Source organism: Pleurodeles waltl, chromosome 9, assembly GCF_031143425.1.
Source record: "Pleurodeles waltl isolate 20211129_DDA chromosome 9, aPleWal1.hap1.20221129, whole genome shotgun sequence".
Classification (NCBI taxonomy): domain Eukaryota; kingdom Metazoa; phylum Chordata; class Amphibia; order Caudata; family Salamandridae; genus Pleurodeles; species Pleurodeles waltl.
The window spans coordinates 503,633,064-503,660,516 of NC_090448.1; the positions used below are offsets into that span (position 1 = coordinate 503,633,064).

Here is a 27,453-nt window from a genome sequence, read left to right on the forward strand (position 1 = left end):
CTGGTGTACGTCGTTTTTTTCCACGCACACCAGGCAGCGCCGGCGGCTAACGCCGGCTAACGTCATTGATTAAATACGGCGCCCGCATGGCGCTTCAGAATGGCGTTAGCCGGCGCTAATTTTTTTGACGCAAAACTGCGTTAGCGCAGTTTTGCGTCAAAAAGTATAAATATGGCCCTATGTGTTGCCAGGGCCTGCAAATCAAATGCTAATAGTAGACCTGCAGCGCTGATTGTGCCACCCACATCAGTAGCCCTGTAAATATGTCTCAGACGTGCCACTGCAGTATCTGTGTAGGCAGTTTTAAACTGCCATTTCGACCTGGCAAGTACACCCACTTGACCATCCCCAACCTTCCCTTTTACTACATGTAAGTCACCCCTAAGGTAGGCCCAAGGCAGCCCCATGGGCAGGGTGCAGTGTATTTAAAAGGTAGAACATGTACTGGTGTGGTTTGCATGTCCTGATAGTGAAATACTTCTAAATTTGGTTTTCACTGTTGCAAGGACTATCTCTCCCATAGGGCAACCTGGGGATTGCCTTGAAATATCTTCTAAGTGTAATTTTCCATTGGGAGCAGGTAGAGATGTGGAGTTTGGGGTCTCTGAACTCACATTTAAAAATACATCTTTTGGTGAAGTTGGTTTTTGAATTGTAAGTTTGAAAATGCCACTTTTAGAAACTGTGCATATTTTTGATTACCCATTCTGTGCCTCTGCCAGTCTGTGGAATTGATTCTAAATTCCTTAAAATGCTAAAGTTAACAAACATGTCTATAATAATTAGCCCGATTATACTAATCAGTTGGTATTGAGTAAAATGGCACATGTGGGCCACTATTTTCAGGAGAGTCCAGGCATAATTGTGATCCCAATCTGACCCCGGATAAGAAGCGGTCTTAACAGCAAGGGTTTGGGCATGTTCTATCACATCAACCAAATAAATGAACTGCAATGGCTTATTTGTCAATTACTTTAATTTATATTTACCGGTAAAATGACCAGAGTTCACTGCGAAGTGGTGATGGCAAAAGCAGTAACGGAAATGTCAAATATAATAGTTCAAACTTTGGCCCTTATGTACAAACACTTTTTCCCATAGATATAGAATGGGTAAAAAACTTTGCTACATCTGGCCCTTTGTTCATTGCTCGTGAATATCTACTGATATCCAAAAGGTTAACTACCATGCATAATAGACTTGATGACCGGCGTCACAGCTTTGAGACAGAGGAAAGAAACGCACCGTTTTTTCTGATCCTTTTGCATCTCACAACTACCACGTACACGTTGTCACACTTATCAATTTTTGCTTCGCATGGTAAGTAAACAAGGCCTTGCGCTTCAGGAAGAGCTTCACAATGGATCACTGTGTAGTCACTGAATGTCAGCCAAGGACAGTAGTGGCAGCAGTGTTTAATCCTTTCTACCATAATGCATCAGGAAATATTCAGTTGAGTTCACATCTCTGCAGGTTTTTTATTTATAGGGGAACAATTAAAAAAAGGCAGCTTCCAACCGGCTATGCTGAACAGCAATACAGTGGCTATAATAGTCATTTTCTGAACAAATAAAATCAAGCAAAACTCTGAGTTGCTAGAGGCAGCCATGGGAATCTGGGCATTGCTTCAAATCTTAGAGAGAATACTCAGAAAACTGAGGCACTCATTATTACCAGGCCTTCCAAATTTTCTGTCGCTTTGGCTTCTCGTGAAATTAGAGCCTGATAAGTAAATAGTTGGCCATTTTCTTTAAAGAATGGGAAGCAAATGGCAGGCAAAATGCCAACATGAAGTAGAAAAAAAATCATATGGTGTTTTGGACATCTCTAACTAACCACATGAACGTGTTTAAATTAACTTAGTGAAATTATGGTTTTGGTGATATTCTTGTATCTTTTTTCTGAAGATTTTTGTATTCCAATATGGTGAACATTCAATACACAAATACCACCATGTGCTCATTCGATGTGCCCACGATCATTGCAGAATATTTATAGGCACTATCAACTGACAGGTGGGACTCGTCTTGCCCTCTGTGATGTATACGTTTGTTTTTGCACATAGCTGTTGTCTTCTTTTCTGATGCCTTTTGCACTTCCTCATGCTACACAACATTTCAGTAATCATGATAGTAAACTAGGCTGCCAAACTCCTAATTTAGAATCAAACCCCAAATCATTCCCTCAGACAAATTACAACACCGTATGAACCAGTGTTTGAAATGGGAAATAAATTTGCAGGTACTCTGCACCAGAGTACCTGCTTGCTGCTGAGAAGTGCCGGTACTCTCAGTATTACGTTTTTCCCAAGAAGTGCAGGTACTCTCCCTCTCAAAATAAAAAAAGTGTCGGTACTCAGTACCGGACAGTACCGGCCCATTTAAAGCACTGGTTATGAACCCAAGAAATGTTTATGCTGCTCATATTTTTTAAAAAAAATGTGCGGTGCATGTATAGTTGCAGCTTCAAGGAAATGTTAAGAGTTGAACTTAATGATAGAAACTTCCAAAAATAGTACAAACTGCATAGGAAAATATGCAGATACAAACAGTAATTTCAAGACAAAACATGTCCATTCCAAGACAAAATCTAATCAAAGACCCCATTAATAATAATAACAACCACTTTCTTTGTGCAGGGTTTGAGCTGCACCAGGCGCAGCGGCTGTAATATGAGCTGTACAGCAACTGGGAATCGCAAATACAACCTTTCCTTGGGCACGTGCAACGGGCAAATGTGCATTCTTACCTGGCGGCGGTAATCATTCACCGTTCCTACCTCTGCCCTTGATCAGTAGTCCATATTTCTAACTATTTTATTGGGGCACTGATACGACACAAGATCTGTCTTCCTGGTTAAAACTGTTTTCACACTCAAAGTGAAAGCCAGTACAGCTGTGGGTCTGAACTCCGCCATAGCTGAGATGGACGAATGCTGTGTGCAGAAGTCTGTGTGCACTCGCTTAAGGTCGTGAAAAAGATGACCACATACCTGTGTATTACATCTTGTTATCTAAGTACCAAAGAATAATTTGTTTCGCAGATTCTGCTACTGAAGCGTACAAATCACTATCAAAGATTCAAAGAAGACTTATGAAAAGGATTTCTTCACGTTGGTTAAATTCTATAAATGCAAGGGAAGCAGACGATATTCTGCGTCCTGATAATCCTCAGGAATCAGGTGTAGATTATCAAAGCAGGTAGTTTATCTCAGGACCGGAGGCAACCATTATGCTTATTAACTTTTGCTATGGTTGCTATAGTAACAGCAGTAAATTATGATATCAGTCATAAACTGATGATTACATTACCTTGAAACCCTGGTAATATTTGTCCAAAAAAACACCAAACTCAGCCGAGCTCAACCAGTCTCAGTGGATGATTGGTTACTATGCTCTCTGTCACTGTGCCTCCGCTTTCTATGCTGCTGACAACTGATCTGACCAGGGCTATTGGTCACTTGTTGATGATTTTATCTGGAACTACTTTTCTCAATCAATCAATTAATCAATCAATCAGCCAGTATTTACTGACCTCAGGTATTCTCCCCTGAGGGTATCCAGGTGATAAGGTCTTGCTGATCTCAGTCGAAAAGCCAGGTCTTGAGTCCCTTTCTGAATTCCATGAGAGAGGGCGATGTTCACAGGTGGAAAGGGTCGTTTGAGGACTTGGCAGCGAGTTAGGAGAAGGACCGACCTCCATTGTGGCTACAGGAAATGTGGGGAATGTATGAAAGGGCGAGGGAGGCAGGGCACACATACCTGGCGGGTTGGTGGAAGTTTAGGCGGTGGTTGACGTATGCTGGTGCCTGGTCATGGAGGGCTTATTAGGAATGTGCCAGCATCTTGAACTGGCATCTCTTCTAGACCGGGAGCCAGTAGAGGTTGCTGAGGTGGGGGGTGATGTGGGTCAATTTAAGGAGGTTGAGGATGAGTCTGGTCACTGTGTTCTGTATTATCTAGAGTTTCTTGAGGAGTTGGGTGGTGATTCTGGTGTACAGAGTGTTTCTGTAGTTCAACCGGCTGGTGACAAGGGCTTCAGTGACAGTTTTTCTGGTGCTGACGGGTATCCATCTGAAGATTTTTCAGAGCATCCAGAGGGTGTGGAAACAGACAGTGACTGGGTTGACCTGGCACGTCATGGTAAGTTTGCTGCCTAGGATGATGCTGAGGTGGGGAGGGGGGAGCCACCATATGTCGTCCCTCGGGTAGGTGTTCTTCCTGAAAATCAGCCTTTCTGCCTTGTTTGTGTTGAGCTTCAGGCAGTTGGTCCTCATACAGTCGGCGACACTCGTCATGGTTTTGTGGAAGTTTGTTCTGGTGGTCTTCTGTGAGTGAGAGACTGAGCTGGGCGTCGTTCTTCATAGGATATGATTTTGAATCTATGGGTCTGACAATGTCAGCCAGGGGTGTCATGTAAGTGTTGAGCTGGGTGTGGCTGAGGGATGAGCCTTGGGGGATGCCACAGAGGATGCTCTTGGGCTCCTAGGTGAAGGGTGGTAGGGAGGATTCTCTGGGGAAATCTTGTGAGGAAGGATGCGATCCATTTGAGGGCATCTCCATGGACCAGAATGTGGTGGAGTCTTTTGACAAGGGTGTGGTGAGATATGGTTCTGAATGCAGCTGAGAGGTCGAGGAGGATCAGGGCTGCTATGTAACCCAGGTCAAGCAGGGTTCTGATGTTTTCAGTGGTAGCAATCAGGGCGGTCTCACTGCGGTGGTTGATGCGGAAGCTGGATTGGGAGGTGTCAAGCAGAGTGTATCTTTCCAGGTGTTCAGTGAGCTGGTGGTTGATGACCTTCTCAAGAACTTTGGTGCGGAACGGGAGCAGCAAGATGGGACGGCAGTTTTTGAGCTCGCTGGGGTCGGTGGATGGTTTTTGCAAGAGGGGGTCTGACGTCTGGGTGTTTCCATCCATTGGTGAAGGCAGCTGTGGTAATGGATGTGTTGAGAGTGGAGGCAAGTTAAATCCTGACTTCTTTGTTTCCAAGTTTGAAGAAGTGATGGTGGTATAGGTGTATGGGCGCTCCCGAGTGGATGGCGGTCATGATGGCTGAGGTGTTCTGTGTGGTGAGTAGAGTTAATGAATGAGTGGGTGGCTGTGGGTGGTGTCTGTTAGTGTGAGGAGGTTGTTGATGTTAGTGGGTTGGGGATCGAAGTTGCTATAGATGGAGAAGTAGTTTGCCAGTGTGTTGCAGAGTTCCTGGCATGGGTGGACTGTGTTCTCGGTGGCTAAAGGGCAGGCAAACTCTCTGACAGTGCTGAAGAGTTCCTTGCTGTGGATGGCGCTTGCTTCGATGCAGTCTGTCAGGGCATTTCTTTTAGTGTCTTTGAGGTGTTGGTGGTATTTGTTGAGGGCTGACTTGAAGTTGAGTCTGTGGTGTCCCTGCTGGTGCACCATTGTCTTTCTAGTCACTTGTAGTTGCCGTTAGAGTGCTTACTAGTACATACAAGTATTTGTTCAGAGTGTGACGGTATGCAGTGTATGCAGTGCAAGGAGGTGGACCCACTGTTTGTGGATTTTGCCTTCCAGAAGCAATGTAAGGGTTTTCAGCAATTCTGAAACTCAGGATGAACCATTCATCTTTACCTGAGGCAGTGATGGGCACTTCAGGGGCCTTAAATGAAGATTTGGAGACAGATCAGACACTCCATCAGTATCAGCCTCTTTTAGGTGTGTACTGAGGTTTTGCTTTGTTTCTTCACCACAGAGAAAACATGTGTGGATTTTCCTGGCACTGCAATGATTACAAATAGTTATTGGCAATGCATTCTAGAGGCTGAAGAACCAAAGAACATGGCATAGATAATTGTGGGCGGCTGCGTAGCTGAATGTGTTTAGAGTTCAGTTCATTGTGGGCTGCTGCATAGCTGAATATGTTTAGAGTTTAGGCTTAAGGCAGAGTGTAACAAAGGTCTTTGCTCTCCTTCAGGAGCACTTCTTGTATATTCCATGTACAAACGCTTAGTCAGTGTTGGCAATGGGCTGCTGATAATATTCCTCAACCCTCGTTAAAGAAATGAAGGTAGGGTAGAGCTGAGTAGGCCCAGGCATCCAGAAAGGACACCTTCTAGATGTGGTACCAGTGGTAAATATATTATACAGCTTGTGAGGCCCATGCAGAAGAGCAGTTGAGGGACAGAATGCTGAGGAGGTGGTCATCTCTAATCATGAGTTTTATTAGTTTAGTTTAGTGCAGCTGAGTACTTGTTGAAGAGCTGGAAGATCATCCACCAAGAGAGCGGAGGCAGAATCCTGTGTGCCGGAAGCAGACGGGAGGATCCACGAATGCTCCACTGATGCACTAATGTTCCGAACGGATTGAAGCTGCACAGCATCAGACCACAGGCTGTGACTGCGGCCGACTGCCGGCGGCAGGTTGCATTGTTCCGCTGCACGGTTTCTCGACCATAGCCGCCTCAGTCACCTAGCCTGACTCCAGCGGGCTCCGTGGGAGACGTGTTCGTTGAGCTGAGCATCCGAGCCCCACCCTTCCAGAAGCAGCAGCAACTCATGGGCCTGTGGGTTGGGCCCCCCAGCATAAGGCCAGCACAAGGCCCAGCATAAGGTCCAGCATAAGGCCTAGTGGAAGGCCAGTGAAAGGCCTGCGCAAGGGAAAGTCTCAAGCAGACTCAAGGTGCAGGAAGGCACTGGTAGTCTGGCAGTCTCTGTGATGGCGAACACACAGGATCCCAGTGTTGATCACTGGCTGTCCCTGGAGGGTCCCTGGCCACTCCAGGGGTGGTCCACAATGACAGTCACAGCAACAGCCGCAAGGACCAGGCACCACAGCTACAGCGACACAGCTACAGCAGGCAGCAGCAGCAGCAGCAAACATCAAGCAAGCATGTGCACGTGCCCAGCCAGGTCTGGGTGCGGCTTGCAGGGCAACCTGCTCGCCATTGACCTCTAGCTCCCTTGCATTCCCGCAGCCCGGGGACTGTGGCAGCCGAGCACCCGCAATTCAGGGGAACTACAGGGAATTCCAGCCCCCGTCACACTCTCATACTCACTACACAGAGCAGGAAGAGAAGGACTCGACTTCCCAATTCTCAAGGGGGACCAAGAGAAGAGTGTGGAGAGAACATGAGGACCCACAGCTCCCTCCTCTTAATGGCGCATGATAGGGTACAGAATCTAATGTGGAGAGAGAAGGCAGCCACCAATAAACGGGGGGCGGGCCAAAAGGGGGAAAACAAAGCATGTCACAAAGCCCCAACCCACTCCACAGGTGACACCAAAGGGGCCAATGGCCTCAAAGAGGGTTTCCCAGGACCCCAGGAGCAGTCACAAAAGGAATCCCAGAAGGTGACGGGACAACCCAAAGGGATCCCTGAGTACTTTACGTTACTGGGGAAGATCACCAACCACAAGACTCTCTCTGGAGAACCAATTCCGAGATCATATCCTGGATGGAGATCTTTCAGCTACAGTGCAATCACCCTGGGCACTTCCTGGGTGGACGACCCTCCATGCAACACAGCACAAGAATCAATGCCGGAACTTTCACTACCAACCTCCCTCCTACACAACAAAAAAGGGCACACTTCCCAGCCACAAAAGCGGGCAATCCCTCTATCCCCCATCATAGTGGCAATGAACAGAATCATAGTCCCTGACGACCTTCCCACCAAAGGGCATTGTACTGAGGAATTTCAAAAAGGTAGCTGAGAAAATGCAGCTTCAAAATTAGCAACCCCAAGGATAAACCAGCCCATCCACCCCTGGAAGGCCTCTCTTACACCAGAGGAGTTAGAGGAGGTCTTCAACACAGACATAGATTAAGGGGGTGACCAACACTCACCCACAAATAGGAACATTAACCAACCCTTCACAAACTTGCTGTATACACCAAAAACTACGCAAAACCAGGGGCATATCGACTCAGACCCTCTTCTCCTGGCAGGATGGGGCCCTTCAAACAAAACCCTCACAGCCATAACAAATGCCACTATTTTTAGTACAGACAAACTGGACTTTCAAATTCAAATCTTGCAAAGTTTGGCAGCCACTACTATTGCCATTGACAATAAGCTAGACAGATTAAATCTGCTAATCAAAAAAGCTCAAGCACATGTTGCGGCCGACAAGGAGCTACCCACTCAGGGCCATCATTGCCACTACGGCTCAATCTTAGACAAACTGCAAGAATTGCCATCAATCATGTCGACAAGAGTAGTAAACTGAAAACACGAAGCCGAACAGTGGAGAAATGGCTGACTTCGTACACAAGGTCAACTAACCTCTGCAACAACAAACAGACATCAAATGGGAGTCCTCAACATCGCTTCACAGCCCAAAGTATGCCTAGAACAGACATTAGGATTAATAGCGGAAAGCCCAAAAAAAGTGCACGTCCAAGACGAAGGCCCCTATCTCCTAGTTCTGTCCAGGAAAAACAAGAAACGTCTAAGGATACTGCACAACAAATCATTTAAGGGTCAGGAAAACAAAGTCCATCCTTTACACAGAAACCGGAGTAATAGCCCATTGGGAAGGAACTTGAAAAAAAAGTCAAGCAGGAAAGAGGAATTGATAAAACGCTTGTCACCCATTCAATCGACAGATAGCAAAGTTCTGCCTCTGAGGTCACAGAGTGGTAATTATCCTCAAATGCAGCAGATAGAGGAAGGAACTGTATCTGCTGTAAGCACAAACCAGGGGGTCCCCTTAACACTGCGGCATTGGGCAGGCCCAAAGAACTCCAACCAAACTGCCCCAGGTCAAACATCTACCCGCAGTCGGCACCCTCCGGTACAATCCTTCAGAACTCAACCTTTGGGCCCTGGGTCGAGTCAGAGGAGAATACTGGTCACACCTCCTCTCAAGGGACACACCCCATATTAACCAGTGCAACGGAGCCCCACATGAACCGTATCTAACTCTACAAATACGCAACCTCCACCCAGGCCACCCATCCGGGGGTTGCCCTTGAGGAAACAAGGGAACAATCGAACGATCATTCTGCTACGGCACTCTCATCCTGGCTGCCAAGAATTTTGGAGCCCATCACAAAGACCATAGCTCGCTCGATTAATTCAAACTACATAGATCAAGCACCCACTGTGGTAGAGCAAAGGATAATCACTGATGTTGAAATCACATCAGCTCTGCACCTCAAAAAGGCCCACATGACTGCACCCTATCCTCCGCTGAACTCAAAAACAGGGGCACTCACACCCAAATTTTTAATCCAACATATAAATCTCAGGGCCCTTTGGACATCCTAAACAGAGACAACCTCTTGAGAATCTGCAATGCTATCCCAGGGCTGGAATAATTAAACAGCAAAGATCTTGAGTAAATAGCCTTTCTAGCACCAAGCAAGAGTGATGCAAACGAGTGCACAGAAGTCTATTTTAACAGTGTCGAAATTGAGAAGCTGCTACTATCAATTTCAGAAACATCAAGCAACAAGACCTGACGAGGTAACGGACCTACAAAAAGAGGAAACCAATCAGAACAAATATGCCCTTGACCCTGATGCACCCCTGCACCCCAAAATAGGATTGGGGTCCTGGAACACCAAAAAATATGTCAAACTCTGGATCACAGCCCATACATGCGCTGAGCAATACAAAAATATAATCTGGGAACATGGTGGGGGCAACCAAAACCACTCATGACCCAAACCTGGAATCCTTCTTGGGAAATGTTGATATCATCTGCTTACAAGAAACTATATATACTGATGTGAAGACGCGGCAGAACGCGACTCTAGCTCAAATTATGAACAGTATTGTAGGAAGTTGGCTCTGTATGTGCTATTTCAAAGTAAGGAATAGCATGCACAGAGTCCAAGGGTTCCCCTTAGAGGTAAAATAGTGGTAAAAATAGATAATACTAATGCTCTATTTTGTGGTAGTGTGGTCGAGCAGTAGGCTTATCCAAGGAGTAGTGTTAAGCATTTGTTGTACATACACATAGACAATAAATGAGGTACACACACTCAGAGACAAATCCAGCCAATAGGTTTTTATATAGAAAAATATCTTTTCTTAGTTTATTTTAAGAACCACAGGTTCAAATTCTACATGTAATATCTCATTCGAAAGGTATTGCAGGTAAGTACTTTAGGAACTTCAAATCATCAAAATTGCATGTATACTTTTCAAGTTATTCACAAATAGCTGTTTTAAAAGTGGACACAGTGCAATTTTCACAGTTCCTAGGAGAGGTAAGTATTTGTTAGGTTAACCAGGTAAGTAAGACACTTACAGGGCTTAGTTCTTGGTCCAAGGTAGCCCACCGTTGGGGGTTCAGAGCAACCCCAAAGTCACCACACCAGCAGCTCAGGGCCGGTCAGGTGCAGAGTTCAAAGTGGTGCCCAAAACACATAGGCTAGAATGGAGAGAAGGGGGTGCCCCGGGTCCGGTCTGCTTGCAGGTAAGTACCCGCGTCTTCGGAGGGCAGACCAGGGGGGTTTTGTAGGGCACCGGGGGGGACACAAGTCCACACAGAAATTTCACCCTCAGCAGCGCGGGGGCGGCCGGGTGCAGTGTAGAAACAAGCGTCGGGTTCGCAATGTTAGTCTATGAGAGATCTCGGGATCTCTTCAGCGCTGCAGGCAGGCAAGGGGGGGGTTCCTCGGGGAAACCTCCACTTGGGCAAGGGAGAGGGACTCCTGGGGGTCACTCCTCCAGTGAAAGTCCGGTCCTTCAGGTCCTGGGGGCTGCGGGTGCAGGGTCTCTCCCAGGTGTCGGGACTTAGGTTTCAGAGAGTCGCGGTCAGGGGAAGCCTCGGGATTCCCTCTGCAGGCGGCGCTGTGGGGGCTCAGGGGGGACAGGTTTTGGTACTCACAGTATCAGAGTAGTCCTGGGGTCCCTCCTGAGGTGTCGGATCTCCACCAGCCGAGTCGGGGTCGCCGGGTGCAGTGTTGCAAGTCTCACGCTTCTTGCGGGGAGCTTGCAGGGTTCTTTAAAGTTGCTGGAAACAAAGTTGCAGCTTTTCTTGGAGCAGGTCCGCTGTCCTCGGGAGTTTCTTGTCTTTTCGAAGCAGGGGCAGTCCTCAGAGGATGTCGAGGTCGCTGGTCCCTTTGGAAGGCGTCGCTGGAGCAGGATCTTTGGAAGGCAGGAGACAGGCCGGTGAGTTTCTGGAGCCAAGGCAGTTGTCGTCTTCTGGTCTTCCTCTGCAGGGGTTTTCAGCTAGGCAGTCCTTCTTCTTGTAGTTGCAGGAATCTGATTTTCTAGGGTTCAGGGTAGCCCTTAAATACTAAATTTAAGGGCGTGTTTAGGTCTGGGGGGTTAGTAGCCAATGGCTACTAGCCCTGAGGGTGGGTACACCCTCTTTGTGCCTCCTCCCAAGGGGAGGGGGTCACAATCCTAACCCTATTGGGGGAATCCTCCATCTGCAAGATGGAGGATTTCTAAAAGTTAGAGTCACTTCAGCTCAGGACACCTTAGGGGCTGTCCTGACTGGCCAGTGACTCCTCCTTGTTTTTCTCATTATTTTCTCCGGCCTTGCCGCCAAAAGTGGGGCCTGGCCGGAGGGGGCGGGCAACTCCACTAGCTGGAGTGTCCTGCTGGGTTGGCACAAAGGAGGTGAGCCTTTGAGGCTCACCGCCAGGTGTGACAACTCCTGCCTGGGGGAGGTGTTAGCATCTCCACCCAGTGCAGGCTTTGTTACTGGCCTCAGAGTGACAAAGGCACTCTCCCCATGGGGCCAGCAACATGTCTCGGTTTGTGGCAGGCTGCTAGAACTAGTCAGCCTACACAGATAGTCGGTTAAGTTTCAGGGGGCACCTCTAAGGTGCCCTCTGGGGTGTATTTTACAATAAAATGTACACTGGCATCAGTGTGCATTTATTGTGCTGAGAAGTTTGATACCAAACTTCCCAGTTTTCAGTGTAGCCATTATGGTGCTGTGGAGTTCGTGTTTGACAAACTCCCAGACCATATACTCTTATGGCTACCCTGCACTTACAATGTCTAAGGTTTTGTTTAGACACTGTAGGGGTACCATGCTCATGCACTGGTACCCTCACCTATGGTATAGTGCACCCTGCCTTAGGGCTGTAAGGCCTGCTAGAGGGGTGTCTTACCTATACTGCATAGGCAGTGAGAGGCTGGCATGGCACCCTGAGGGGAGTGCCATGTCGACTTACTCATTTTGTTCTCACTAGCACCCACAGGCTTGTAAGCAGTGTGTCTGTGCTGAGTGAGGGGTCTCTAGGGTGGCATAAGACATGCTGCAGCCTTAGAGACCTTCCTTGGCATCAGGGCCCTTGGTACTAGAAGTACCAGTTACAAGGGACTTATCTGAATGCCAGGGTGTGCCAATTGTGGATACAATGGTACATTTTAGGTGAAGGAACACTGGTGCTGGGGCCTGGTTAGCAGGGTCCCAGCACTCTTCTCAGTCAAGTCAGCATCAGTATCAGGCAAAAAGTGGGGGGTAACTGCAACAGGGAGCCATTTCTTTACACAAGCCCCCCCCCAGCCCACAGGCCAGGAGACTCAGCCCAAGCTGGGAGAGTCTTCCTAGTCTGTCAGGCGAGGAAGAGTAGGAGAAATAGGCTGGTTAGTTGCAGGGCCTACTCTGCCTTACATCCTTCTGTTCAGGTCATTCCCTTTGGGGAACTGACCTACTTCCACAGTGATAGGACCTAGTCTGAATTGCCTCTTGTCTGCCTCTTCAATGTCTCCACCCATTCTTTCTATCTTGGTCTTAGAGGTATCCACCTCTGCTAACCTTATCTTGGCCAGGGTTACCCCTAGCTTACCCAGAGAGGTTACCCAGAGCTGGAGTAACCCCACCATGACCAATAGGGTCAAGGGGCCTAACTTGCTATTTGGCATGGGGTCAGACCACCATGCTAAGGATAGTGCAGCCATAAAGGCTAACACCCAGCAGAGGCCACTGACAGCTGTCAGTGCCCAGAACCACACCTTTAGCTCTTCACCTAAAAGGGAAGGGGCTAAGTTACAGGCTTCTTTGGGTTCAGGTTGCCTGTCTGCTGTATTGGAGTGGGGGGTTACCACATCTTGTAGTAAACACCCTTCTTCCACTCTTTCTTCTGTTAGCTGAGGAGCCACCCACTCAGGTTTAACAGTTGCCTGACTAGCCAGGACTTCTTGTGGGTCAGGTTGGACTTTATCAGGGCCATTTTTGGAGTTCTCCCCTACTGGAGCAGAATCTCCTTGGCTTGCTGTAACCTTGGCTAAAGGTTGTCCACCCTTCCTACTCTGTTTTCTTTTCTTCTTTTTCTGGGGCCTGCTTGCATTTACTGCAGAGGCAGGACTTCCAGCATCCTTGGGAGAGGACTGGCACTGGACCAGTTCCTCTCTTGAGCTCTGACTAACCTCTGGGTAGTCATTTCCAAGGAGACAATCAAGGGGGAGGTCTGTACTGACTACTACCCTTCTCCAGCTAAGAGTGCCACCCACTTCTATGGGCACTAAAGCCACAGGCCTCTTAGTGACCCTGTCTAGGCTAACTCTTACCCTGGCAGTCTCACCTGGGATGTACTGGTTTGAGAGCACCAGCCTGTCATGCACAATAGTGTGACTGGCACAAGTGTCTCTCAGGGCAGTGGTTGGGATTCCATTCACCAGTAGGTGGTGGAAGTGTCTACTTCCCTCTGGAATCTCCAACTCACCTGTTGGGCCCTGTTTCCAGTTGAAGGCTAGGAAGACCTCCTCATCTGAGGAGTCATCTCCCATGGCTACACTGGTTACCCCTGGAATTTTGTTCTGGGGTTTGTTTTTGGGACAAGAAGTGTCCTTGGTGTGGTGCCCAGACTGTTTACAGTTGTGGCACCATGCCTTAGTGGCATCCCAGTTCTTACCCTGGTACCCACCTTGGTTTTGGGTTGTGTCTTGGGGCCCACCCACCTGTTCTGGTTTTTGGGGGCCTACAGAGGACTCTTTTTCTTTGTTTATAGTGTCACCCACTTTCTCCTGGGGAGTTTTTGTAACCCCTTTCTTTTGGTCACCCCCAGTGGAAGTTTTGGTTACTCTAGTCTTGACCCAGTGGTCTGCCTTCTTTCCCAATTCTTGGGGAGAAATTGGACCTAGGTCTACCAGATACTGATGCAACTTTTCATTGAAGCAGTTACTTAAAATGTGTTCTTTCATAAACAAATTATAAAGCCCAACATAGTTACACACTTCATTTCCAGTTAACCAACCATCCAGTGTTTTGACTGAGTAGTCTACAAAATCAACCCAGGTCTGGCTCGAGGATTTTTGAGCCCCCCTGAATCTAATTCTATACTCCTCAGTGGAGAATCCAAAGCCCTCAATCAGGGTACCCTTCATGAGGTCATAAGATTCTGCATCTTTTCCAGAGAGTGTGAGGAGTCTATCCCTACACTTTCCAGTGAACATTTCCCAAAGGAGAGCACCCCAGTGAGATCTGTTCACTTTTCTGGTTACACAAGCCCTCTCAAAAGCTGTGAACCATTTGGTGATGTCATCACCATCTTCATATTTTGTTACAATCCCTTTGGGGATTTTTAGGATGTCAGGAGAATCTCTGACCCTATTTAAGTTGCTGCCACCGTTGATGGGACCTAGGCCCATCTCTTTTCTTTCCCTTTCTATGGCTAGGAGCTGCTTTTCCAAAGCCAATCTTTTGACCATCCTGGCTAACAGGGGGTCATCCTCACTGAGAGCATCCTCAGTGATTTCAGAAATGCTGGACCCTCCTGTGAGGGAAGCAACATTTCTGACTATCCTTTTTGGAGACAGGGCTTGAGAGGCCCTGGTCTCCCTATTTAGGACTGGAAGGGGGGAATTGCCCTCCAAGTCACTAATTTCTTCCTCTGTGAAGTCATCCTCAGAGGGGTTGGCTTTTTCAAACTCTGCCAACAACTCCTGGAGCTGAATTTTGGTAGGTCTGGAGCCAATGGTTATTTTCTTTATATTACAGAGAGACCTTAGCTCCCTCATCTTAAGATGGAGGTAAGGTGTGGTGTCGAGTTCCACCACATTCATCTCTGTATCAGACATTATTTTGCTAAAAGTTGGAAGACTTTTTAAAGAATCTAAAACTGTTTCTAGAATCTAATTTCAAACCTTTAACAACCTTTTAAACTCTAAAAGACAATGCTAAACAGGGACTTAACACACAAGGCCCTAGCAGGACTTTTAAGAATTTAGAAAAATTTCAAATTGCAAAAATGAATTTCTAATGACAATTTTGGAATTTGTCGTGTGATCAGGTATTGGCTGAGTAGTCCAGCAAATGCAAAGTCTTGTACCCCACCGCTGATCCACCAATGTAGGAAGTTGGCTCTGTATGTGCTATTTCAAAGTAAGGAATAGCATGCACAGAGTCCAAGGGTTCCCCTTAGAGGTAAAATAGTGGTAAAAATAGATAATACTAATGCTCTATTTTGTGGTAGTGTGGTCGAGCAGTAGGCTTATCCAAGGAGTAGTGTTAAGCATTTGTTGTACATACACATAGACAATAAATGAGGTACACACACTCAGAGACAAATCCAGCCAATAGGTTTTTATATAGAAAAATATCTTTTCTTAGTTTATTTTAAGAACCACAGGTTCAAATTCTACATGTAATATCTCATTCGAAAGGTATTGCAGGTAAGTACTTTAGGAACTTCAAATCATCAAAATTGCATGTATACTTTTCAAGTTATTCACAAATAGCTGTTTTAAAAGTGGACACAGTGCAATTTTCACAGTTCCTAGGGGAGGTAAGTATTTGTTAGGTTAACCAGGTAAGTAAGACACTTACAGGGCTTAGTTCTTGGTCCAAGGTAGCCCACCGTTGGGGGTTCAGAGCAACCCCAAAGTCACCACACCAGCAGCTCAGGGCCGGTCAGGTGCAGAGTTCAAAGTGGTGCCCAAAACACATAGGCTAGAATGGAGAGAAGGGGGTGCCCCGGGTCCGGTCTGCTTGCAGGTAAGTACCCGCGTCTTCGGAGGGCAGACCAGGGGGGTTTTGTAGGGCACCGGGGGGGACACAAGTCCACACAGAAATTTCACCCTCAGCAGCGCGGGGCGGCCGGGTGCAGTGTAGAAACAAGCGTCGGGTTCGCAATGTTAGTCTATGAGAGATCTCGGGATCTCTTCAGCGCTGCAGGCAGGCAAGGGGGGGGTTCCTCGGGGAAACCTCCACTTGGGCAAGGGAGAGGGACTCCTGGGGGTCACTCCTCCAGTGAAAGTCCGGTCCTTCAGGTCCTGGGGGCTGCGGGTGCAGGGTCTCTCCCAGGTGTCGGGACTTAGGTTTCAGAGAGTCGCGGTCAGGGGAAGCCTCGGGATTCCCTCTGCAGGCGGCGCTGTGGGGGCTCAGGGGGGACAGGTTTTGGTACTCACAGTATCAGAGTAGTCCTGGGGTCCCTCCTGAGGTGTCGGATCTCCACCAGCCGAGTCGGGGTCGCCGGGTGCAGTGTTGCAAGTCTCACGCTTCTTGCGGGGAGCTTGCAGGGTTCTTTAAAGTTGCTGGAAACAAAGTTGCAGCTTTTCTTGGAGCAGGTCCGCTGTCCTCGGGAGTTTCTTGTCTTTTCGAAGCAGGGGCAGTCCTCAGAGGATGTCGAGGTCGCTGGTCCCTTTGGAAGGCGTCGCTGGAGCAGGATCTTTGGAAGGCAGGAGACAGGCCGGTGAGTTTCTGGAGCCAAGGCAGTTGTCGTCTTCTGGTCTTCCTCTGCAGGGGTTTTCAGCTAGGCAGTCCTTCTTCTTGTAGTTGCAGGAATCTGATTTTCTAGGGTTCAGGGTAGCCCTTAAATACTAAATTTAAGGGCGTGTTTAGGTCTGGGGGGTTAGTAGCCAATGGCTACTAGCCCTGAGGGTGGGTACACCCTCTTTGTGCCTCCTCCCAAGGGGAGGGGGTCACAATCCTAACCCTATTGGGGGAATCCTCCATCTGCAAGATGGAGGATTTCTAAAAGTTAGAGTCACTTCAGCTCAGGACACCTTAGGGGCTGTCCTGACTGGCCAGTGACTCCTCCTTGTTTTTCTCATTATTTTCTCCGGCCTTGCCGCCAAAAGTGGGGCCTGGCCGGAGGGGGCGGGCAACTCCACTAGCTGGAGTGTCCTGCTGGGTTGGCACAAAGGAGGTGAGCCTTTGAGGCTCACCGCCAGGTGTGACAACTCCTGCCTGGGGGAGGTGTTAGCATCTCCACCCAGTGCAGGCTTTGTTACTGGCCTCAGAGTGACAAAGGCACTCTCCCCATGGGGCCAGCAACATGTCTCGGTTTGTGGCAGGCTGCTAGAACTAGTCAGCCTACACAGATAGTCGGTTAAGTTTCAGGGGGCACCTCTAAGGTGCCCTCTGGGGTGTATTTTACAATAAAATGTACACTGGCATCAGTGTGCATTTATTGTGCTGAGAAGTTTGATACCAAACTTCCCAGTTTTCAGTGTAGCCATTATGGTGCTGTGGAGTTCGTGTTTGACAAACTCCCAGACCATATACTCTTATGGCTACCCTGCACTTACAATGTCTAAGGTTTTGTTTAGACACTGTAGGGGTACCATGCTCATGCACTGGTACCCTCACCTATGGTATAGTGCACCCTGCCTTAGGGCTGTAAGGCCTGCTAGAGGGGTGTCTTACCTATACTGCATAGGCAGTGAGAGGCTGGCATGGCACCCTGAGGGGAGTGCCATGTCGACTTACTCATTTTGTTCTCACTAGCACCCACAGGCTTGTAAGCAGTGTGTCTGTGCTGAGTGAGGGGTCTCTAGGGTGGCATAAGACATGCTGCAGCCTTAGAGACCTTCCTTGGCATCAGGGCCCTTGGTACTAGAAGTACCAGTTACAAGGGACTTATCTGAATGCCAGGGTGTGCCAATTGTGGATACAATGGTACATTTTAGGTGAAGGAACACTGGTGCTGGGGCCTGGTTAGCAGGGTCCCAGCACTCTTCTCAGTCAAGTCAGCATCAGTATCAGGCAAAAAGTGGGGGGTAACTGCAACAGGGAGCCATTTCTTTACAAGTATCGCCTATCCTTCGAAGTACACCTTAGACACTGCAGAACCAACAACCTCCCCATGGGGGTCTTTAAACACAATCTGGAATTTTGTTCCAACCAATTTAGTAATTTGTTCACCTCCTATGTCACAGAAAATAAAATCCCTGATACCTGGAAAGGGGTAATTCCCTATACAATCTATAAGAAAGGCCTCTATGGGAAACCCCACCAGCTATCATATTGATCACTCTCCTCAACACTGATGCAAAAATATTCACGGAGTGCCTGTTAGTGGAAATAAAAGACTGGGCAACTAAACTGAATCTAATTCCACTGAACCAAACAGGTTTCCACCCCTTATCAAGCATCTCTGACAACTTGGTAGCACTAGCAATGTTGGCGGAAAAGTACACAAAAAAGAAAATGACCTTGTACACCTGCTTTGTGGACGTTTCTAAAGCTTTCGACTGTGGAACGACAGAGATTGTGGAAAAGATTTGTGGATCTCAATATTCCGCCAAACTTGCTAAAAGGAATTCAGCTTTTGTATTCTATCAACTGGGCTAGGGTAAAAGTTGGCAGCAATGGAAGAGTGCATGCAAACATTCTGATAGGAAGAGGAGTAAAGCAAGGCTATGTTCTAGCCCCGATGTTATTCAATCTATACCTTGCAGATCTGTGTGCACATCTAAAATCTGCCAGTTCCAGTCCCCCCAAATTGGGCCACCAACTTCTAACAGCACTTCTATATGCAGATGAAATTGTCCTCTTGAACCTTTCAGGCACAGGGCTGCAAAAATTGCTAAGTAGCCTAGAACAGTATTGCAAATCCAACAAGCTGCTGTTAAAACAGGAAAAAACCAAGGTAGTCATCTTTGGCAAGCATGTAATAAAGAAAAAGCAGTGTTTCTGTGAAAACCAGCCAGTGGGCAGAAGTAGCAGCTACAAATATCTGGGAGTCTGGTTACAGGAACAGTGGTCTCACTGCTTGCATCTAAACACCTTGAAAGCCAGAGTGGCATCGCAACTTGCAGCCCTTCAAATTCTATCAACAAATTTGCAAATTCCAACCTGGAGCCTGTTCCCCACAGTGATCAAGGCAAAGTTCCTGCCCTCCCTGACATACGGTTTAGAAATTTATCCCAGCAAGTTTAATGATTTCTTGAACATCACCCAGTAAAGTTTTCCGATTTCTTTTCCGTCTACCACACAGTTCTTCACCGGCACAAATCAGACTGGAATTTGGGCTTCAAGACCAAGCCTTGGTACAGAACGGAGCAATCCTCAAATATGGCTCTCTATAAAGACAGGCACCCCCAAACACACTTAAAGCATTAATCTGGAAGGAAACAGGCCTGAACTCACCGGATGACTCAAATCCATGGTCTGACAAAATCACCTTAGCAATCAAGCAACTACAGGGTGAAAAGCTGTGGCAAAAGACCTTACCGCATAAATCATTTAAGCAAATAATAAATAAGCAAATCAAACAGCTATTGTGGAGTAAGGACAAAGACAAGTTCACGTCACACTCCCACTCATGGGTGACTATCAACACGTACAAGGCGCCGACAGCACATCCATACCTGGGAGAAACACTAAATAAATTTAAAAAAATAAAGGTGCTGCACGCTAGGTTTGGTCTGCTCCCCTCACTGGATGCGGTTCCAAAATGGATCAAACCCTCACAAAACAGGAAACTCAGGCTATGTGCATACCATCAGGAAGACTCCTTACATCTCCTGTGCATATGCCCTGCACTGTCACCCTGGCGTAAACTGTACCTCAAAAATATGTTCATCTCAAACAGCATCAGATCATGCCGACAAGCTATCCTATTTTGCCACAAATGACTGACACCTCAGCAAAAGGCATGTGTAGCAAAATTCTCATTAAAAATGAAACCCCTTTTAAAGCATGTGCTAACAAATTATGAAAACTGAGAGAGTTATTTAGCTTTTGATTAAACAACTTTGTTAATGCTACTCTTACACAAAGCCTAGATGCAGAACATTATGGACAGCATGGTGTTTGAGAAGACAGTTCATGTATTCACCCCCGTGATGAAACACACATCCGTATTTAAGTGAGCTTCTAATACCTCAGCTAGGTCCCATTGTTTTACTCTGTGTGAGTTAGAAACCCTGTTGGCCATTTCTGGCTTACCATTTTTACCATTGTAGGTATATTGCTGACTGAAATCATTTTTATTAATTATGCAATAAAGGTTACAGATAAACATGTTAGTTGATGCTAAAAAAAAAAAAAACACAAAATAATCATGAGTGGGTCCCGCCTTAGACATTGGAAAGCAACACCTGTACTAAAGAGGTTTAGACCCCACTCTCATTGTGAATCTCTGAGTGGATGTCTGCAAGCATGAGGGAGCGCTTTTGAGGAAAGCGCAATATCAGCCCTAGGGTAGTACATGCACGTGCTCCTCTCTTGAACCAAGAGCAGTTATCATTTTTGTGATAAGTCAGTTTTTCACAGGATGACAGGGCATTATAAATGATCTCCACTCAGACTTTGAACAAAAAACTATCAGAACTGGAACTGCAGATTGGCGGATGAGAAAATGTCAGTTCTGAAAAAATCATGTTCTACAGATTTACAAGTGTTGGTGACTGGTGATCACGTCTGCAATATGACAGCTGATTAGTCAGGGTTAGGATACTGAAAAGGCCTGAGGAAAAGGGAACTGTGCAATTAATAACCTGGTCAAACTGGAACAAAAGTGTGAGGTTCTGAACAGTCAGAAGAGATGTCAGGCTTGAGTGTTGTGTACTGTATGGTAGTTTCTGCTGTTCTGTTGATCACTGCTGCTGCTTCTATGCTCCTTACTACCACCTGTGTTTATGAATGAATTGTGTGCCACAGTACAGATACACTGAAAATGTGTTGGGAAAGTATTAGGAGTCATAGTAGATGTACTTCTGCCTCTCGATTGATCATTTCTATATGTGCAGCATTGAGATGTATGGGTAAGTAAAAACTATAACGATAAATCCAAGAGAGTTCAATGCCTGTCTAGTACATAATAGCAGGTACGTGGAAGATACTCTACCTGACAGTCTCATCTCGCCCTCCACAATGATGGAACAGGGGAGAAAAGATTGAAAATGAGCTCAGGGAAATCGTTCATAGTATAATTCAACGTACAATTAGATTGACTAAAGATCTGCTCTCCAGCTCTCACCTCGGTGAAAGCATATAAGTACCACATTGCAAGAGTAGTTAGTATATGATTCGTGAAACGGAATCTGGAGCAGGTCTGGTTTCAAAGAGGATTAGGACAGTCTGTGATTGAACACTGGAGTATGGCAGAGGTTCCAAACTAGTGCTCAAAATAGACACTTACTCTTGATAGACTATTTTCATAACTTCTACTTCAAAGAAATTTACAAAAAAACTTTGTCTGTGGTATGAGGACTTTATGCAAGCACGATTCTTGCCTTGAGTTCTGCATGTAAAGTAAAATTTCCTAGCTATCAGAATGGAAAAGTAGAGATTCTGCAAAGGTGTGGCACTGCCCATTATCCCACACTCCTTTATCTGATGTTATTGCACTACATGGATTTGTATATAATGATAAAGTGGGAAATTATATATATATCAACTTTTGTTTAAAGTAAATAAACTCTCTAAACATTTTCAAACGTTCTGTTTTTTTATTCCAAACCAAAGCGTGAAGCAGGTTTGATGTTAAGAAGAGGTTTTTAGACACAAATGAAAGAATGGGTTTTATTCTGTGTGATCTACAAAGAACTAGGACAGCATAATACTGGGTTCTGAGCCCTGATTAAGAGGATTTCTCCTATTTAGTATAATTCTGACAACTTATTCTAAGCGGTGCAAGATAATGTAGTTAGTTTCTGGTTCATAATTGATTTCATGATTTGATGCTGTAGGAAGAGCAATAGAGTTAAATATGAGGCACACAGCTGTGTTCCGAACAGAATTCAGACATTACAGTTACAAGATAGAAACATTTAAATTTAAATTACAAAAACTGCTTTCTCAGCAAGAATCCTTAAGAAAGTGTTCCCTCCAACATCAGTTGATTGTAATGAGATACTGGATTCTATTCAGTGTGGTTTCAATTTGGACGTTGGGCAAAGACATGAAAATTGCTCTCACAAGAGCACCCCATAGTATTATTTGCAGCAACAGCCCCTTACTCCTCTATTTGCTTAGTGGTTTTGAATTTGTAGACCACTACATTTTGATGCATCATTTATAACTATGCCCATATGTGTCTGGGACTGAAATTAGACTTTTCCAAATATTACAACTTAAAGGATATGACTGGAGTATTATTAATCATCAGCTACTGCTATTGACTTTGAGGAACTATGACATAATTGAGAACCATGTGGTACACAATGGGGCACTCCTGTAACACCACAGTGTGTTCAACAGGGAAAGCCTTATTATTACAGATCTCATTTTCATAGCTGTTTATACATGCAAGTGAGATTAAACTCTGGTATATATCAGTGGTGTAAACCATTTTACACAATTGGCAAAGGTTGAGTCAGTGCCACAAGAAACAGAATTTCGAGGTGCGTTAGGGCCAGTGGGAAGTCCGATAAGAAAGGGCCTGAGGAGAACTAAACCAGTACCCCAGGGTAAGCAGAGAATGGGATCGTAATGGAAAATCAAAAACACTGGTACAACGTTTGTTTCAAAAGCATCCCGACCTGGATGAGAGAGAACCCTTAAAAATTCAAAGAAGCTTAAGGTCTTTGGAGTAGGCTCCAAATCCAGCAGTGAATGCACTGATGGAATGTCCTCTGGCACGAAATAGTAGGGTAGAAGAAAATCCACCACTAGATTCTGCTCAAAATTTGTGCTCTCTTGAGAAATGGGAACATTTTCCTTTACTGCCGAGCTCTAAATTTTCCCTAAACACTGAAATTGAAATCCTTGTGAAAACCATACTGACCGACCATCAATTTTCTGTTCCTTTTCTACATTCAGTCAATACTCTTGCATATAGCAAGTAAAGTCAAACTGTGAGCTTAGTAGGGAACCTAAACATGGGACACCCATGAAAATCATGGACAGGTAATGTTTCTCCCAGCATCACAACCATTATGGAACCCTACTGACCCCACATTTTCCTTGCACAACAGCTTGGATTACCAAATGTTTTTGCACTGTATATGATGAATTCAGCTTCCATAACAAGGAAACATCTACCTTTAAATTTAAAAACTTCTGAATGGGAGAGATAAATGTAAGTCTGCTCTATGGCATCACATTAAATACGTTAATAAGAGGCCTTTTACACTTGAATGGTATTTACTATTACAATTTCGTATTGTTTTCAGTATTTTTGAAAACTGCTCAATTGGCAGCATTTGGGTAAACTACGCCAACAAGGATCTACAAGGTCTGCTAAATGAAATCTACATTGGAAATGAGGGTATTTTAGTCCAAAGTCCAGGGGGTTCGAGTGGGTGAAAGGAGTAACTATGGGGTACTGAATGTCTGAAATGCTGATGTAAGAAGGTAAAAGAAAGAGAAGCAGTGTGAGTTTCAGGTCAGGTCAAGCTAGACATTGTGAAAAAGATATGTGAGTACAGGGATGGAGATAAGAGATTGCATTGCTAGGAAGTCAACTGAAAGGGTCACTTCATATGGTCACGAGCGGTCCATGTGGGAAACACCAAGTATGAAGGACACTGAGTAAGAAAATGATGAACATCCACCAGTTTAAGAAGGCAGTAGTAGTAAGACGGACACAAGGTGAAGTGGGGTGAGGGTAGCCAGAGCACGATAAGGAGGGCTGCAGTTATACCAAGCCTGCTCTCTGATCGTCACCCTTCATGGAACATAGTTCACAGGTCTCCAATTGTTTTTGTAGTAAAAGCTACTTATGTTGATGAAAGTCATCCAGAGCTACAAATAGTATTAGGATTTTAATACTGACCACTTCAGAAAAGTTTACATGTTTGTTTTAAATATAAACCTTTCAGTTTTTGTAGGCTGGGCTACACACAAGAGAGCTACTTATGGGTAGCTCGAGAGCCACTAGTAGCTCACTAGCTACTCTTTGGAGACCCTTGCAACATATGTTCTAATTGGGATCAAATGGCAGAGTGAATTAGGCTTTCTTTCAGTTGGCACCCTACTACTTCACATGTACAGGTGATGTGAATGTCACACAACGAATGGAAAATGTGCCCTCAGACTTCAACATAAGCTACCATAAGTAGCACTAGGTATGGCATTGTGAAAATGGTTTGCTCCTTTTACAACACAGCTGCATAACCAACCATCAAGAAGTAACAATGCTGGTGTACTATTATTCCATGCTATCTGGAGTCTAAAGCAATAGTAATTGATACAACATTATGAAAGACAAATTAAAGTCAACAACAGTGGGAAGAAAGCACAGTAAGGAGGAAGATATTGAAGGGATACATTTCAGTGAAACGAGGGGATATCTTAGGATGAATAGCTGTTCAAGTAGAATGAACAACAGAGACCCAGAAAGAAAATTAAAATTTATAAACAGAAGCAAGACTGGGAAACAAGAGAAAACAGACTGGGGTAAAAATAATGAAGAAGGAGAGGCTGGAAAGCTAATGAATAATACAAGTCACTCGGGACCTTATTATGTAAATGCACCTCGATCCTTGTTGCTGTGCACCTCTTATGCACTGACAGATTAGTGCAAAATAACATTTCCCCAACAACCTTCTTAAAATTCTCTTTTATGCATGATCATTTGGTGCAAATGTATTTGTTTTCACTTAATCCTCAGAGCAAGTTTTGATACAACATTGGCTTACAGACATTGTAATGACTGGCTTGCGTTCTTAGGGATATATGGAAAGCAGATTGGACTCACTAAGGTGCTATACACTCAGGCGTAATGAATGGCATCTAAATGCAACCCCAACTAATAACCAGAAAATGTGTCTGATGAAAGTGTATGTGAAGAAAAGCAACATTCTTTTCCCACCTTAAAATATGCTTTAGAACCTAGAGACAAGCATAAGCATTTATAGGGTATAATACCAACGTCCTAATTTATTGAGAAAAAAAAGATACAGTAGTGAATGCTTGTTTGCGCTACATTTTACCACACAAAAATTGCACCATGGATGAGCTTTTGCATATGTACGCTTCACTTCTGCGCACGCAAGGACATGTATGACTGACTTAAACTGTCTTGCGTACTACTCGGATCTAATAAAACAAGGGAGTGCTCTTATGGGAGCTAATTTCCAGTTGGTGTTGTGCCTTTATAAATAGCAGGAAGAAATTAGGCATCTTCTCTTATTATTACACAGCAGACACACGTTTAATAAGTGAACTATTACCTTAGACAGTTGTGAATTAACCCAGTTAGTGAAGGTTCTCTTCTGAGTCATTTCTTGTTCAGCTGCAAAAAAAAGAGAATTATAATGAATCAGCTGAAAAAAACTGCATCTTTAATGGAAAGCTCAATACTGCTATTTATTTACTTATTATTTATTTATGGTTTTTGTGGAACACGGAGCGTGTCATGAGGTTTTAGAGACCGCTGCAGCTTGCATTAACGAAGAAGCAATTGATGTCAACACTTGTTTCAGTTTCATAAATAGATTTAAAAACACAACTGATCATCTTGGCAATTTCTTCTTTCTCTGTGCAAACAGCATTTATTTCAGTGCTTATATCCCAGTAACGTGTTGGTCGGTAAACATTACTTAACGCATATGTAGGCTGTATGTGGATACTGGATGCTATATGTGGACCTAGTTAGAGTTCATTATCATCCACTTATATTAGATCGTTTACAATGAAAGACTCAAACAAAACAGGATTAGCATGTTACTGCACTCAGTAGGTAAGAAAGTAGGATTTGTAGCAACTGGGGCCCAGATTTACTAAATTCTCATGCAGAGCAGCAGTCAAAAATGCAGCTCTGTGTGACAAGGAGAGAGCAGGAGAGCTTATATTTACAGAGATATGGCACTCTCCTCCCCTCTCTCTAGCGCCAGGGCACAAAGTTTGCATGTGTGCCACGCACACGCCTCTGTACCATAGTGCATGGGTGTCTGCTTGAGTCTAGCAAGGTTTTGTACTGACTGGAGGGGTATCCTTCCAGTACACAATATTGTGCCTAGACTAACTTTAAAATGTTTGCCACTTTCTATGTTTGTTGTACACATGCAAAGTTGATTAAAAAAAAGAGGAATGAAAGCATTTCTCCATGATAGGACATTATGGGGGTCATTCCGACCCCGGTGGGCAGCGGGCGCCGCCCGCCGGGCGGAGACCGCCAGAAGACCGCACCTTGGTCAAATGACCGCGGCGGTCATTCTGACTTTCCGGCTGGGCGGGCGGGCGACCGCCAAAAGGCCGCCCGCCCAGCGGGAAAGCCCCAGCAACGATGAAGCCGGCTCCGAATGGAGCCGGCGGAGTTGCTGGTGTGCGACGGGTGCAGTGGCACCCGTCGCGATTTTCAGTGTCTGCTAGGCAGACACTGAAAATCATTATGGGGCCCTGTTAGGGGGCCCCATGACACCCGTTCCCGCCATCCTGTTCCTGGCGGTTTTTACCGCCAGGACCAGGATGGCGGGAAGGGGGTCGGAATCCCCATGGCGGTGCTGCGAGCAGCCCCGCCTTGGAGGATTCTTTGGGGCAGGGGTAAACCGGCGGGAAACCGCCGGTTGCCCTTTTCTGACCGCGGGTTTACCGCCGCGGTCAGAATTGCCCATGAAGCACCGCCAGCCTGTTGGCGGTGCTTCCGCGGCACTCTGCCCTGGCGGTTTTCAACCGCCAGGGTCAGAATGACCGCCTATGTTTTTTATGCAACCCCAAGTCTACTTTTTAAGAAAATAGGGGTTTTCCCCTTGGCGCTAAGTAATGCAAAGCAGAGTTATGTGCTGCTTTGCGTTACTTTAAAGTGATTTTCCAGCGCAAAACAAATTTTGCATTTGAAAGTAAAGTGGTCAAAAGATATTGGGGTGCAAACAGGGCACAAAATCTTATTAGATGTACCTCTGAGTGTCAATACTGAGGCTGAGGCAAAAGCTAATGTTTCACAGAGTTAAGGAAAGCAAATTGCATCCGATAGGCAACAGAGAACCTCCATAATGAATGTAGTAAACATTTTTGTTGTAGCTATTTCAATATTCATTTTTCTTGTAACAATTTTTTGTAAATAATTTGGTCCTCATCATGAGGTTTGGATAAATCCTAATTAGTCGCTAATAATGCCTAACAACCAAATCAGGACTACGTGTTTTGAGGAAAAACATGCATCTCTTTGATTTTCATCAGGCACATTTGACCAGTGCAAATCAGGTAAAATGGTCCTGGGGAAAAGTAATCAGTATGATGGAAACATTTTTGGAAGTCAGAGCAAAACACAGACTTTCGTGAATATTCTGAATAACATTGAGACCAAACAGTTATTCCAGGTGTGTGCTTTCTTTTCAGTAAGGCCCTATAGCACAGTGGTTTCATTTCTTTCTGCAGTCTTCATTTCACCAGTAAATACTGAACAATTTTCAATGAAGTCTTCCTTAATTTAAGAAGTTAATATAGTTACGTTTTCACGGAGCTCATG

General features: G+C 45.5%; 1 protein-coding gene across 9 annotated transcripts in view; it reads right to left on the bottom strand.

Moving 5' to 3' along the window:
- SYNE2 (spectrin repeat containing nuclear envelope protein 2) overlaps positions 1-27,453 on the bottom strand; it is a 1,823,309-nt gene that overhangs the window by 1,698,633 nt on the left and 97,223 nt on the right. For all 9 annotated transcript variants that reach the window (XM_069207355.1, XM_069207357.1, XM_069207362.1 and 6 more), the window contains exon 3: positions 25,217-25,278. In XM_069207355.1, the coding sequence (XP_069063456.1) occupies positions 25,217-25,278 (62 nt within the window). The remainder of the gene's footprint in view (positions 1-25,216; positions 25,279-27,453) is intronic.